Here is a 13,110-nt window from a genome sequence, read left to right on the forward strand (position 1 = left end):
ACTTGTGTAGATATGTCCTTTTGTGTCTGCTTGAAGAAACAAGCAGCAGTTATGTGTTTTAACAGAAACTGGCTTATATTCGCTGCAGGGCTAGGACAATTGACATAGGTCTGTGGAGATGCAGAAAAGTTGGAGTGTAAGTGTGCTTCAGTCTTCCTCCACAGTCCCGAGCAGAGACAACATGAGGAGGGCATGATTTTCACTATTATTTCCTCCCTCCAGATCAAGTTTTCACATGCAGGAATCTGTCCCTGAGGACAGTTCATCAAGAGGGAGAGCATCATCTCTGTGTTATATGAAACATCATCTAAAAACATCATCTCTGTGTTATAGAAATATTTGCTAAATCAGCTTAGCTCACCTCACACTTACACACAAAAAAGGGAGGTGGACATAGACCATCCGCCACAAGGGGAGGACTGTGATAAAATCTAGTCATCCCATCCTTAAAAATCATCTTCTCTTAACATAAAAGAGTCTGCAGTTAAAATACTGATGAGATGGTATCAAACACCGATGCAGCTGGCACACATGAACTCAGCATATTCATCAAAACGTTGGAGGAGATGTGGCCAGATAGGCTCTTACATCCATATGTGGTGGCTGTGTCCAAGGCTACAGCACTTATGGAGAAGAGTTATCCAGGTTATAGATGAGATTATAGGGGTCAGAATCCCACTAACAGTTGAGGCCCTATTTCTGCATCACTTTGATGTAAACAATAGTTTAGTTAAAGAATTGATAGTATTGCTCTTGATAGCAATCAAAAGTGTTATAGCGAAGCACTGGAAGGATATGAAGCCCCTAACCTTGTGTTATGATTCGATAAAAAATGGATAATTTTGGTTCAAGACAAAATCTGCTCGCAAATTAAATTGGTGTTACGCAAGTCAAACAAAAATTATTTTTTAGAAAGATAGTTGCCCTATCTGAATTATGTAGATCAGAAGGAAAAAACATTTTGATAAGCCAGAAAGATTGAAATGCATGTTTATTTTCTAATGAATTATGAATATGCATTTTACAAAGTGCTTATACATAAATTGTTTATTTAAAATATTTATACCCACCCCTCCAGGACACTAATCACAACATTAATAAAATGTGGCCCACAACATTAATTAAAAGATACAATGTAAAATAAGACTAATAAAGTTAACCAAATTTAAGTTAAACAAGTTAAAAACCAGGCTAAAACCACATTTAAAATTACAGAACTTCCAAGTTAAAAGTTATGTTAAAAGCTAAAAACTAAGAACTATAAAAACTAAAGAACCCACCAGATATAAAAAGAGATGGAACTTTTAAAAGCCTCTTTTAAAAGATGTGTTTTCAATTGTTTTTTTAAAAAAAATTGAAGGAGGGAGCATAGTGAAGCTGACCATGCAAATGGAGCCTGCGCAGCCGCCATGTGTGTGCTGGAGCCGTGGGGGGGAACTTGGGGTGCGAGCTGCAGGAAGCTGCAAGGGGCAGCAGAGAGCAGGTAAGGACCTGCTCTCCTCTTTCTTAAAGCTCCCAGTCCCCGCTCCCAAACGGTCCTCGAACCGCAGTTTGTGCACACCCCTAAAACAAAGCATGGCTAGTACCCCTCACAGACAGCAAAAATTATAACTTCCCTTGTTCCTTGAGAGCTGCATCCTGGACAACAGTATGTTGCCTTTCTGTAGCTACAGCCCTGAAGATTAGTGCTACAGTGCAAAGCTCAATTAATAATAAATTACTTACAAACCCTGCTAACTGGGCAGAAACACTTCTGTATTTAGCAGGGGGAGAGCAACTGTCCCTATTCAGCCCGGCACAGAATCCCTCTGGTCCAGGGCTGCGAAACTTCAGCTCCCCTGCAAATGGGGGTGGGGGTGGGGAACAGCTGGAGGAATCTGTGCAGCTCTGGTCTCGTGGCTGTTCCTGGTATCTGCCTTGTGTTTCTTTTAAAACATGAGCTCTTTGGGGACAAGGATCCATCTCCTTCCTATTATTGTTTTTTCAATGTAAACTGTTTTGAGAACTTTTCTAAATAAAAGAACTATTCTGCTTTTTCTGAACAAAACAACAACAAAATCAGGTAATTTCTCCTGTACTAATTCTATTGACATGAAAGACATTAATAAAAGATCTTAAACTAGGTTATTGGACAGATATTATTTACATGTGATTTAAGCTTCACATGTGAAAACACCCTGAGTTTAAAAAAGAAAAAGAAAAAGAAAAAAGGAAACCTTATTCCAATATGGTGCTAATTCCTACCAGAAGCAGTCTTCAGGGGCCGGTGTATTCTCCTTATTGATATTCTCCTTATAGATGTAAGTAGATTCCCAAGGTGATGATTTGAATGGCAGTGTTTTCCCCCAGAAATCAATCAAGAAATAGCTCACTTTCCTAGCTGGGGTCAACATCCGGGTTAAATTTTCTTTGAAGTCACAAGACAACCCAAAACTCCCTGCAGAGATCAGAGGGAAGCTTTTTGTTGTCTTCACTCTAAGAACAAAAGAGAAGCACATTATTAAAGTATGGTTGCTACTGATGCATTATCAAAGTAATACCTGCTGCATTGATCACTTCTGCAACACTGTTTTGTTTGCTTTTATTTCAAAATAAATATGAAGCTGAAAAGTCCTGATGAGCAGTACAAGTTCTTTCGGGTGGGGCGGGGGAGACCATAAGTGAATTGGGTTGGGGGAAATGGTTCTGAAAAGTTAACTGCCTGTGTGTGTACAACAAACTGAGCCAAATTTCCATTGATATAGATCAATATCAGTAACCATAATTCTGAACTCAAATGTCATTCTGTGACACTTATGCAGCAACTTGGTCATTGAGAGACCCCAGTTCTTCTTAAATGATATACTGATAATAAAAAGGAGTGTCACAAGACTCTGAGGATTGACTTTCCAAGATTATATTTTCTTACTGATGCTTTAAAAAGTCTGCAAGGGAATGGCCAGAAAATAGTGAATATCTAAAGGGCTGTCATATAGAACATAGGGAAAATAGGAAGCTGCCATATACTGAGTCAGACCATAGGTCCATCTCACTCAGTATTGTCTACACAGACTGGCAGTGGCTTCTCCATGGTTGCAGGCAGGAATCTCTCTCAGCCCTATCTTGGAGAAGCCAGAGAGGGAACTTGGAACCTTCTGCTCTTCCTAGAGCGGCTCCATCTCCTGAGGGGAATATCTTACAGTGCTCACACATCAAGTCTCCCATTCAGATGCAATCAGGGCAGACCCTGCTTAGCTAAGGGGACAAGTCATGTTGCTACCACAAGACTTGTTTTTGGTTACTCCTGAGGGAAGGACTAGGGTCAATATGTTAAAAGTAGAAGGAAGCCGATTCAGGCTAGACATTAGGAGGAATTACCTAACTGTAATTGCTGTTTGACTGTAGAACTGTCTGCCATGTGCAGTGGTAGGCTGTTCTCCCTTTTCAAACAGACTGGACAGCCATCTGTCAGGGATGTTGTAGCAATTTCCTGCACTGAGCAGGGGGTTGGAAGAGAAAGCCTCCAAGAGGAGAGGAGAGCTGGTCTTGTCCCCTTGTCCCAAGCATGACTTGTCCCCTTAGCTAAGCAGGGCCCACCCTGGTTGCATATGAATGGGAGTCTTGATGTGTGAGCACTGTAAGATATTCCCCTCAGGTGATGGAGCTGCTCTGGGAAGAGCAGAAGGTTCCAAGTTCCCTCTCTGGCTTCTCCAAGATAGGGCTGAAAGAGATTCCTGCCTACAACCTTGGAGAAGCCGCTGCCAGTCTGTGAAGACAATACTGAGCTAGATAGACCAATGGTCTGACTCAGTATATGGCAGCTTCCTATGTTCCTATGACATTTATTTATTTATTTATTTATTTATTTATTTATTTATGCTTATTTGCTTATTTATTTATTTATTACTAGCAGGTGAGGCCTGTTGTTGACCTGGTAAAGTCATTTCCTACAGATTACATTGCTACGAAAGTTCAAGAGATGGAATCCTGGAGGCCCTCTAATAGCTCAGGGGTAATGTTCACAGAAACCACAATATTGGAGTGCTCCAGCTAAACCCCAAAATGAGGTTAGGTTCCTTAGCTAAACAATCCGCTCTTGAGGCAAGAGTGGATGGAGCAGCCTGCTTGGGAAGAGTGGCTATTTACACTTTTAACTTCCCCATTCACCAGCTGAGAACCATAGGAGATGTAAAGCTTAAATAGCCACTCTCCCCACTACTCAGCTGATGCAAAAGGAGATTTAAAGAAAGAGGCAAGAGTGGATGGATCAGCCTGCGCCTTTTGTGCCACTTTTAAAAACCTCTCCACACACCAGCTGAAAGCGGGGAGAGTGGCTACTTAAACTGCATACCAGTTTAGTTGGGGTTTTTTGGGGGGGGGGGTAGAAAATGCATAGAACTAAAGCTACCACCTGTGATAACTACATTGATATACAGGGAGGTGGCCCATGAATGAGTGAAACCACAGGAAATAAATATTTGAGGGCCACCTGTATATATCATAGATTTTTTAAATTATTAATGTGTTTTCAAAAAGGAACTAAAAGAACAGTTTGAAATTTGTAGGATTTAAACTTAAAACACTATCCATTTTATTGAATAATTATCATATAGTATATGGTAAATCTGAATCACAGTAAATTTGAATCAGAGAAAGATCTTTTGTTTCTCTTGGGCATGATGTCATTTTGGAATTATTGATCTGATTATTGAGTGTTAAAAATCTGTGGAAAACAATAATAGCTAAAATATGATTATATTCAGAATTCCTTCTTTAAAATACCCCCAAAAGTATTTAAACCTTTCCCTGAGCATATTCTGGTATAAAAATTAGTGCATTTAGCTAACTTCAGGGGCAGGATTGTATATGCAAAATTTGGCATCTATAGGTCATCAGGAAGTATGACTTTATTTTGTACAAATAATGCCACAAATAAACTCTTCAAAATGTATAATAATTACATTTATGTACCGCCTCAAACATTCAATCTCTAGGTGGTGTACAAAAGTTAAAAACAACACTTTAAAATCTGAAGAATTAAAACATCAACAGGACAGTTAAAACATGGATTAGATTCTATGAAGATGTGTGTTTTTTCAGTTAGAAAGATTGTATGTGATTATTATTACTATTATTATTTATTTACACAGTCAGACAGGTGTTATTGACTGGTTTGTTTTATCCAGACATCGAGTCCTTCCCAAGGACCTGGGATGGCTGAATTTTATTGTCAATGTTGTTGCTGTTGTTATAGATATCGTCACAGAATATAGGCTGTTCCCAGTAAAGTTGCTTTTTGTAATTGGCTGATGGTGATTTCTGTGGCCCCTATGGTGTTGGGGTGCTCTTCAAGTTTTTTGGAATTGCACCTAGGGCACCAATTACCACTGGGATTATTTGGGTCTTCTTCTGCCACAGCCTTTCAATTTCAATTTGTAGATCTTTGTATATTGTGATTTTTTCTATTTCTTTTTCTTCTATTCTGCTGTCCCCTGGTATTGCTATGTCGATTATTTTAACTTGTTTTTCTTTCTTCTCGGCTACAGTTATACGTGGTGTATTGTGTGGCAGATGTTTGTCTGTTTGTAGTCGGAAGTCCCATAATATTTTTGCATATTCATTTTCTTCAACTTTTTCAGTTTTATGGTCCCACCAATCTTTGGCTACAGGTAGTTTGTATTTGTTGCAGATGTTCCAGTGTATCATCCCTGCTACCTTGTCATGCCTTTGTTTGTAGTCAGTCTGTGTGATCTTTTTACAACAGCTGATTAGGTGGTCCACTGTTTCATCTGCTTCTTTACAAAGGGGTCACTTGCTGTTTGTTGTGGATTTTTCAACTTTGGCTCTTATAGCATTTGTTCTTAGTGCTTGTTCTTGTGCAGCCAGTATTAAACCCTCTATTTCTTTCTTCAAGTTGCCATTCTTAAGCCATTGCCAGGTCTTGGTGATGTTTGATTTTCCACTTATATTGTGCAAATATTGACCATGCAATGGCTTATTTTTCCATTTTTCTGCTCGGTTCTTTACTTATTCTTTCTTGTAAGCCTGCTTTGTTTCATTGGTGTTGAATAGTTTCTCATTATTGACCATTTGAAGTGCATCTTCTTCACTGTCCTTATATCCTGCTCTTCCTCCAAGGAGCCCAGAGTGGTTTACTACATACTTAGGTTTCTCCTCACAACAACCCTGTGAAGTAGGTTAGGCTGAGAGAGAAGTGACTGGCCCAGAGTCACCCAGCAAGTATTCTGGCTGAATGGGGATTTGAACTAAGGTCTCCCCAGTTCTAGTCCAGCACTCTAACCACTACACCACGCTGGCTTATGAGATGCTTAAACCTATGAAAAACTTGAACATAAAGAACTTATATATTTGACCTTTCCAATTTTACAAGGTGCATGTCTTTAGCCGCTTTCTAGGCATTTAAAAAATGTGAGTAGGATAAATTAATGTTAAAATGCATAACTTTTTAACATATCTCTAAAGTAGGTATCAGGTTTGTCAATTATCTTAACTTTACTGAAATATAATATTCTTGCTTGGTACATACGAGACCATCTGGTATGTGGCATAAGTACATCTGGGACCTAGGACAGCACATCCAAGCTTCTTCTCTTTCTGTAATAGAAAAGATCAGAATCAGCGAGGGATAGGGAATGTTACTCTGAATGCAAAAACAAATGATCATCTGAATGCAACTGTGGTAATGAAACATGTGGCTGGAAGATGCTAAGGAATTCCTTTGTAGGAACAGAAAACAAGCAGAAAATAAGGGAGTAAAATCCTCACATGAGTTCAAAAGAGAGTCACATGTTTGGTCTATTTTTAGACATGCGTTAAGGCTAAAAATAGAGCTTAGTTGAGGAATAGTTGGGAATTGTGTGTGTCAGAATGATAGTATCAGCAGGGCTACATTTTTGGAGTGATCTATAATCTAGGTTTTGTAAATTATGCATTACGATGAGATGCATTAATATAGGGACGAGTTCAGATGACCTACAAAAAATAAGGTGGAGGGAACTGGAGGTTCCTGCAGGCATGCACTTCCGGCACAAGCAAGTACTTCTGATCATTTTCATATTGTTCAAACCCAGAAATGGTGGGTTACCAGTGTTGGATTCCCTCTGCCACCCAACATTCGCCCAACATCTGTAACCAAGAGTGAAAGTTGGGTGGAGAAAGTTGGGCAACAAAGGGAATCCAACAATAGCAACCCATTTCCAGGTCAGGTGACACGTAAATGGCCAGAAGTACCAGCTCACACCAGGAGCACATGCTTTCCACAGGTTGTCTGAACCCACCCTAAAAAAGCTTATACTTTGCCACAGCTTTCTATATTTGGTTCAACCAGAATGCTCAATCATTGTTTATATGGATCTAAAAGGATGATTCCTACAAAAAGGCCTCAGTACTCACAACGAGTTGTCTGATGAGTTCCACACCTTCACAAGTGCTAGTGCCACAGCCTTGTGAGACATACAGAGATGTTTGGAAGGGATCAAATTCGGCATTGACATTGACACTCATGTGACTTGCTGTAACAAAATGTAGACATATTAGGTACTGAATTGTAAGAGATTATTTTAAAAACCCTTTGTTCCATAAATAGACTCATATCTAAAAGATACAACGAGTTTTTAAAATTGTATGGAGGGAATCAAACTGGACTGCACAGATATTTTATTGATAACTATGGATGTGACACCTTTATACTAATATTCCTCAGAAAGAAGCAATGATGGTAATTGAGGAGATACTGAGGCGATTCTCACGATCGCCAAAAAGCGGGCTAAAGGAGCCTAGCCTGCTTTTTGGCGGTAGTGTGCTGCAATGGGAGCCGCACGGCTCCTGGCAGAAAACTTCACTAATTCCCCCTCCTCTTAGCCGAGGTTAACGGAGTGAGCACTCCATTAACCTCGGCCTTTTGCTCATGTGTTGCCGCAGTGCACAGTGACACACAAGTAGATCCCCGACTGCAAGCAGCCTCCTGGGCTCGGGGGTCTCTCCAGGATGCCCCGCGCGCTCGCACAGGGCATCCTGGAACTTATGGGGGCTGCACGGCCCCCGATCCCTGCAGCCTCCACCGGCTCCGTGATGGAGCCCACAGTTGTGTGGGTGGCTGATCCGGCCGCCCAGGGCTGCCTGGCGATTGTCTGTGAGGAGAGCGGGCTAAGCCCGCTCTCCCTGCAGACCTCGTTTCAGCAAGTCTCACTGATCGTGAGACTTGCCTCAATGAATCAGTGAGAAATGCTATACAACCCCCTTACTAACTTTCTATGTGATTTAGCAGAAATGGTATTGAAGAAGAATTTATTTCAGTTTATGGAGACCTGCGCACCCCTAGCCTGCTTCTTCTAACAAAGTCTTCTTCCTCCCAGTGGCTCTCTAGGTCCCACCCTCCTGGTGGGTTGATTGCCTGATCCCTGGAGTTCACCAGCCTGTCAGTCAGGACAGGGTTCACTTCCAGTTAACTCTTTAGGGGAGGGGTGACTGATCACTACAGCCCTTCTTAATTCTGTACACCAATCTATTAAATTTGAAATATAGTAAGAACAGTATACATTTTCTAGATTTGACCATTCGGATATCTAATGGAAACTTAATCACAGATGTTTATAGAAAGCCTACAGATGTTAATTCCTTTTTACAATACAATAGTTATCACCCAATCCGATTGATTGATTGATTGATTGATTTGATTGATTTGATTTCTATACCACCCTTCCAAAAGTGGCTCAGGGATATAATGAGATTTCTCATTTGAAGAGAAATCTCCCATACTCGCAGATGATTAGACTCCATGGAAACTGCAGTATTTTTTTATTTTTATTTTATTTATTGTTGAATTTATATTCCGCCTTTCATTAAAAACAATCGGTTTACAAAAAATAAAAAAACATACAATAAAATGACAATAAAAATATTAAGCTAAAAATATAAAACAAATCTAATTTAAAATCAATAAAATACAAGCATAAAAATTATACATGGGTAAAAACACATAGACGCGGCAATAGAAAACAATAATGTAAAAGCCTGGATAAAAAGCCAAGATTTAACAAGCTTTCTAAAAACTGTGATGGAGACCAAGGAGTGAATGGCCACTGGGAGAGCATTCCAAAGTCTGGGGGCAGCAACAGAAAAGGCCCTGTCCCGAGTGCATGACAGCCGAGCCTCCTTCATTGTCGGCACCCGGAGCAGAGCCCCCTCAGATGACCTCGTCAAGTGGGCAGCAACCCTTGGGAGCAGGTGGTCCCTCAGGTTCCCTGGGCCCAAACCGTTAAGGGCTTTAAAGGTCAAAACCAGCACCTTGAATTGGACCCGGAAACGAACTAGCAGCCAGTGCCACTCTTTCAGAATGAGTGTGATGTACTCCCATCGGGCAACTCCGGATAAAACCCTAGCTGCCGCGTTTTGCACTAGCTGCAATTTCCGGATATTCTTCAAGGGCAGCCCCATGTAGAGCGCATTACAGTAATCCAGCCATGACATGACTAAGGCATGGGTAACCGTGGCTAGATCTGCCTTCTCGAGAAAGGAACACAGCTGGCGCACTAGCCAAAGCCGTGCAAAGGCACCCCTGGCCACCGCCTCCACTTGAGCTTCCAAAAGTAGAGCTGGGTCCAGTAGTACCCCCAAGCTGCGTACTTGCTCTTTCAAGGGGAGTGCAACCCCATCCAGAACCGTTAAAATCTCCTCATCGCGATTGGCTCTCCTACTGACCAACAGTACCTCCGTCTTGTCCGGATTCAATTTCAGTTTATTAGCCCACATCCAACCCATAACGGCCTCCAGCCACCGATTCAGGACATCCACCTGTATCATGTAAGCCTTTGTAAATCAGTCACAAATCTTGATGGGTCATTTAAGGGAGAGGGGAAACTTAAAGAAAGTAGCAAAACAGCCATTTTATAAGGCCGATAATCTGGACAGAAGGACACTCTTAAGACCTAAGATGAAGACTGTGGTATGGACAGAATAGTGATACCTCTAACTTTTGATACACATTCTCATTTAATGCAAGAAATTATCGGGAAATATTGGTTCTTACTGAAAATATTCCAGGATGTAAGAAATTCCATTGTTTACCTACAAATGTACCCACAATGTCCTTCAACCAGTTACCAGTCCACAAATGAGCCAGTCCCCTTATGCTATGACTGCTACGTTTACTCAGGAGGCTTTGGTGGGTAACTTTGTCAAAAACTGTTTGGAAGTCCAAATATACTATGTCAACCTGATCCCCTTTATCCACATGCCTGCTGAAACTCTCAAAGAATTCAAAAAAGTTAGTGAGGCAAGACTTGCTCTTGCAGAAGCCATGGTGATTCTCCTTCTGCAGGGCCTGTTCTTCTATATGTTTAACAATGTTGTCCTTAAGTATGTTTTCCATCAATTTAACCAGCACAGAAGCTAACCGGCCTGTAGTTTACCAGATCTCCCCCCACCTTTCCCTTTTTGAGAGTTACATTAGCTACCTTCCAGTCTTCTGGTACACAGGCTGATTGTAGGGAGAAGTTACATATTTTTGCTATGAGATCAGCAATTTCACATTTCCTTCAGAACTCTTGTGTGTATTCCATCTGGCCCTGATGATGAGGCTATTCTCATAACCAGGAGAAACCGGGCTGGTCATGTGCTGTAATGGGAGCCACACAGCTCCTGGCAGCAAACCTCCCCAAATACCCCTCCCCTTAAACCAAGTTAGTGGAGCGAGTGCTCCGCTAACCCCATTCTTCTGATCATGAGTCGCCACGGCACAGCTCCACACTGCAGCAAATCGCAAGGAGACCCCCAACCGGGAGGCTGTAGCAAGCCTCCTGGCCTCGGGGGTCTCCCCAGAATGCCCCATGCACTCATGTGGGGCATCCTGCAACTTCTGGGGGCCAAACAGCCCCTGATCCCCACCACCCCTAACAGCTCCGTGATGGAGCCGATAAATGTGTGGGCAGGCAATCCTGCCACCGAGGGCAAGCTTCCTGCTCGTCTGCAGGGACAGCCCGGTTAGGCTCTACACACAGATCGTGTGTAGAGCCTCGATTTGTTAAATTTTAGTTTTTCAAGACAGTTTAGAGCATCCTCTCTCACCCAGTTCTTCAGCCTCTAAGTCTGAGAAGCTCATTTCCGGATTGGGTATATAGACAATATCCTCCACTGTGAAGGCACATGCAAAGAACTCATTCAGCTACTCTGCAATCTCCTTGTCCTCTTTAATAACCCCTTTCACGCCCTCTTCATCTAAAGGTCCAACCACCTCCCTGGCAGGTTTTCTGCTGCTGATATATTTAAAGACATTTTTGTTATTCCCCTTGACACTTCTAGCTATATGCTCTTCAGACTCTTTTTGCATCCCTTATTGTCTCCTTGCATTTTGCCAGAGTTTATATTCCTTTCTGTTCTCTTCATTTGGGCAGGACTTCCATTTTCTGAATAAAGTCTTCTTAACTTTTATAGCTTCCCTGACTCTACTTACTAGTCACCCTGGCATCCTCTTGAACCTTCCCTCCTTCATGGTATACATTCCAACTGAGCTTCTATTATTGTGGTTTAAAATAAGTTAATTTTACCCATGTCACTTTCCCTTTCAGCTTCCTTTTTATGGTCCCCTCATTTTTGAAAAATTTCCTCTTCTGTAGTCCAACACATCTATGCATTGGACTCTACCCTCAATCCACTCCTTCCTGTCCTTTCTGTATGGTTTGTATCCAGGAACAACAGTGTCCTACTGGTTCTCACCATTCCACCAAGTTTCCATTATGCCCACTATATCTATATTTTCATAAGCAACCAAGCTTTCCAGCTCACCCATCTTGGCTCGGAGGCTTCTGGCATTGGTATATAAATGCAAATGAAGAGACAGAAGTCCCAAGGTGTGTTAAACTTGTTTATTTAAGCCCAACAGGTGTCTGCTGAAGCCTTCTTCAGGGGGAAAATATTATCCAATGTAATCCTGTCAAAAAAAACAGGTAACAATATCGTAGACTAGCCAAAGCTAATGGAGCACATTTTCTGCTATTTTCCTGCTGTGAGCTCACAGGATATTGGATAACATTTTGCCCCTGAAAAAGGCTTCGGCCAATATGCAGTGGGCTTAAATAAACAAGTTTACAGCACCATGTGACTTTTGTCTCTTCATTTGCATCTGTATTTGGTGCTTCTCGTTTCTCTTCATCTATTGCTATATAAACACGTATACACCAAGTCTCTTTCCTGGCGTTGTTGTGTGTTATCTCCCTTACCATTGTTTGACCTTTTTGACCAACTGTCATGTGCTTCTGTCTGCTGTACTCCTGGTTCTACTCTGTTCCCTTCTGGTTTATTTGAAATTTGGTTTATTTGAAACGTTTGCACACTCACACCTTAGGGGTCTTTGCTTGCTGAACTAGATACCACCCAGTTGTTGTAGGCACTGGCAATCCCCAATGTGTCATTTTAAAACTTGCTCTGCAACCTTTTTGATCTTAAGCTCCAGCAGTCTGGTTCCATCTTGGTTCAAATTGAGCCCATACCTTTGGTACAGGCTTTACTTGCCCCGAAATGCATCTCAGTTCCAAACAAATCTAAACCCTTCCGGCACCATCATCTCATCCATGCATTGAGACCCCTCAGCTCTGCCTGTGTCACTGGCCCTGCACATGGAAGAGGTAGCATTTCAGAGAATGCTACCCTGGGGGTCCTGGACCAATATGCTACCTAGCAGCCTAAATTTGGCTGCCAGGACCTACTGATTGCATTTCCCTACATTGTTGGTGCCAGCATGCACCATGACAGCTAACTGCTCCCCAGCATGGCCTAACAGCCTGTCTAGATGCTGTATGTCATCTGCAACCTTTACACCAGGCAGGCAAGTCACCGTGCAGTCTACAAACAGGCCACAAACCCATCTCTCTATGCCCCAAACAATTGAATTGCCCACTACTAGGAGGCCCCCACCCCTTGGACAAGTATCCTCTGTGCGAGAAGTTATGGATGCATCACCCAAGGAAGGGGTCCCTTCTAAGGGAGCATTCATACTGATGTCATACTGATGTCCTCCTTCCCTGAGACCTTCATTCTCCATGACTGCTGTCAGCCTGAGATTGAGATGCCAGTATCACATCCATGAGAAGTTTTTCACACAGGGCTTTTAAAGCC

At 42.0% G+C, this 13,110-nt stretch overlaps 1 protein-coding gene across 4 annotated transcripts in view; it reads right to left on the reverse strand.

The window, feature by feature from the left end:
* Positions 1 to 13,110, reverse strand: part of GUCY2C (guanylate cyclase 2C) — a 140,438-nt gene that overhangs the window by 102,455 nt on the left and 24,873 nt on the right. For all 4 annotated transcript variants that reach the window (XM_053256172.1, XM_053256173.1, XM_053256174.1 and 1 more), the window contains 3 exons: positions 7,393 to 7,511; positions 6,527 to 6,594; positions 2,245 to 2,475 (listed from right to left, as the gene is read on the reverse strand). In XM_053256172.1, coding sequence (XP_053112147.1) covers positions 2,245 to 2,475; positions 6,527 to 6,594; positions 7,393 to 7,511 — 418 coding nt within the window. The remainder of the gene's footprint in view (positions 1 to 2,244; positions 2,476 to 6,526; positions 6,595 to 7,392; positions 7,512 to 13,110) is intronic.

This window comes from Hemicordylus capensis, chromosome 5 (assembly GCF_027244095.1).
Source record: "Hemicordylus capensis ecotype Gifberg chromosome 5, rHemCap1.1.pri, whole genome shotgun sequence".
Classification (NCBI taxonomy): domain Eukaryota; kingdom Metazoa; phylum Chordata; class Lepidosauria; order Squamata; family Cordylidae; genus Hemicordylus; species Hemicordylus capensis.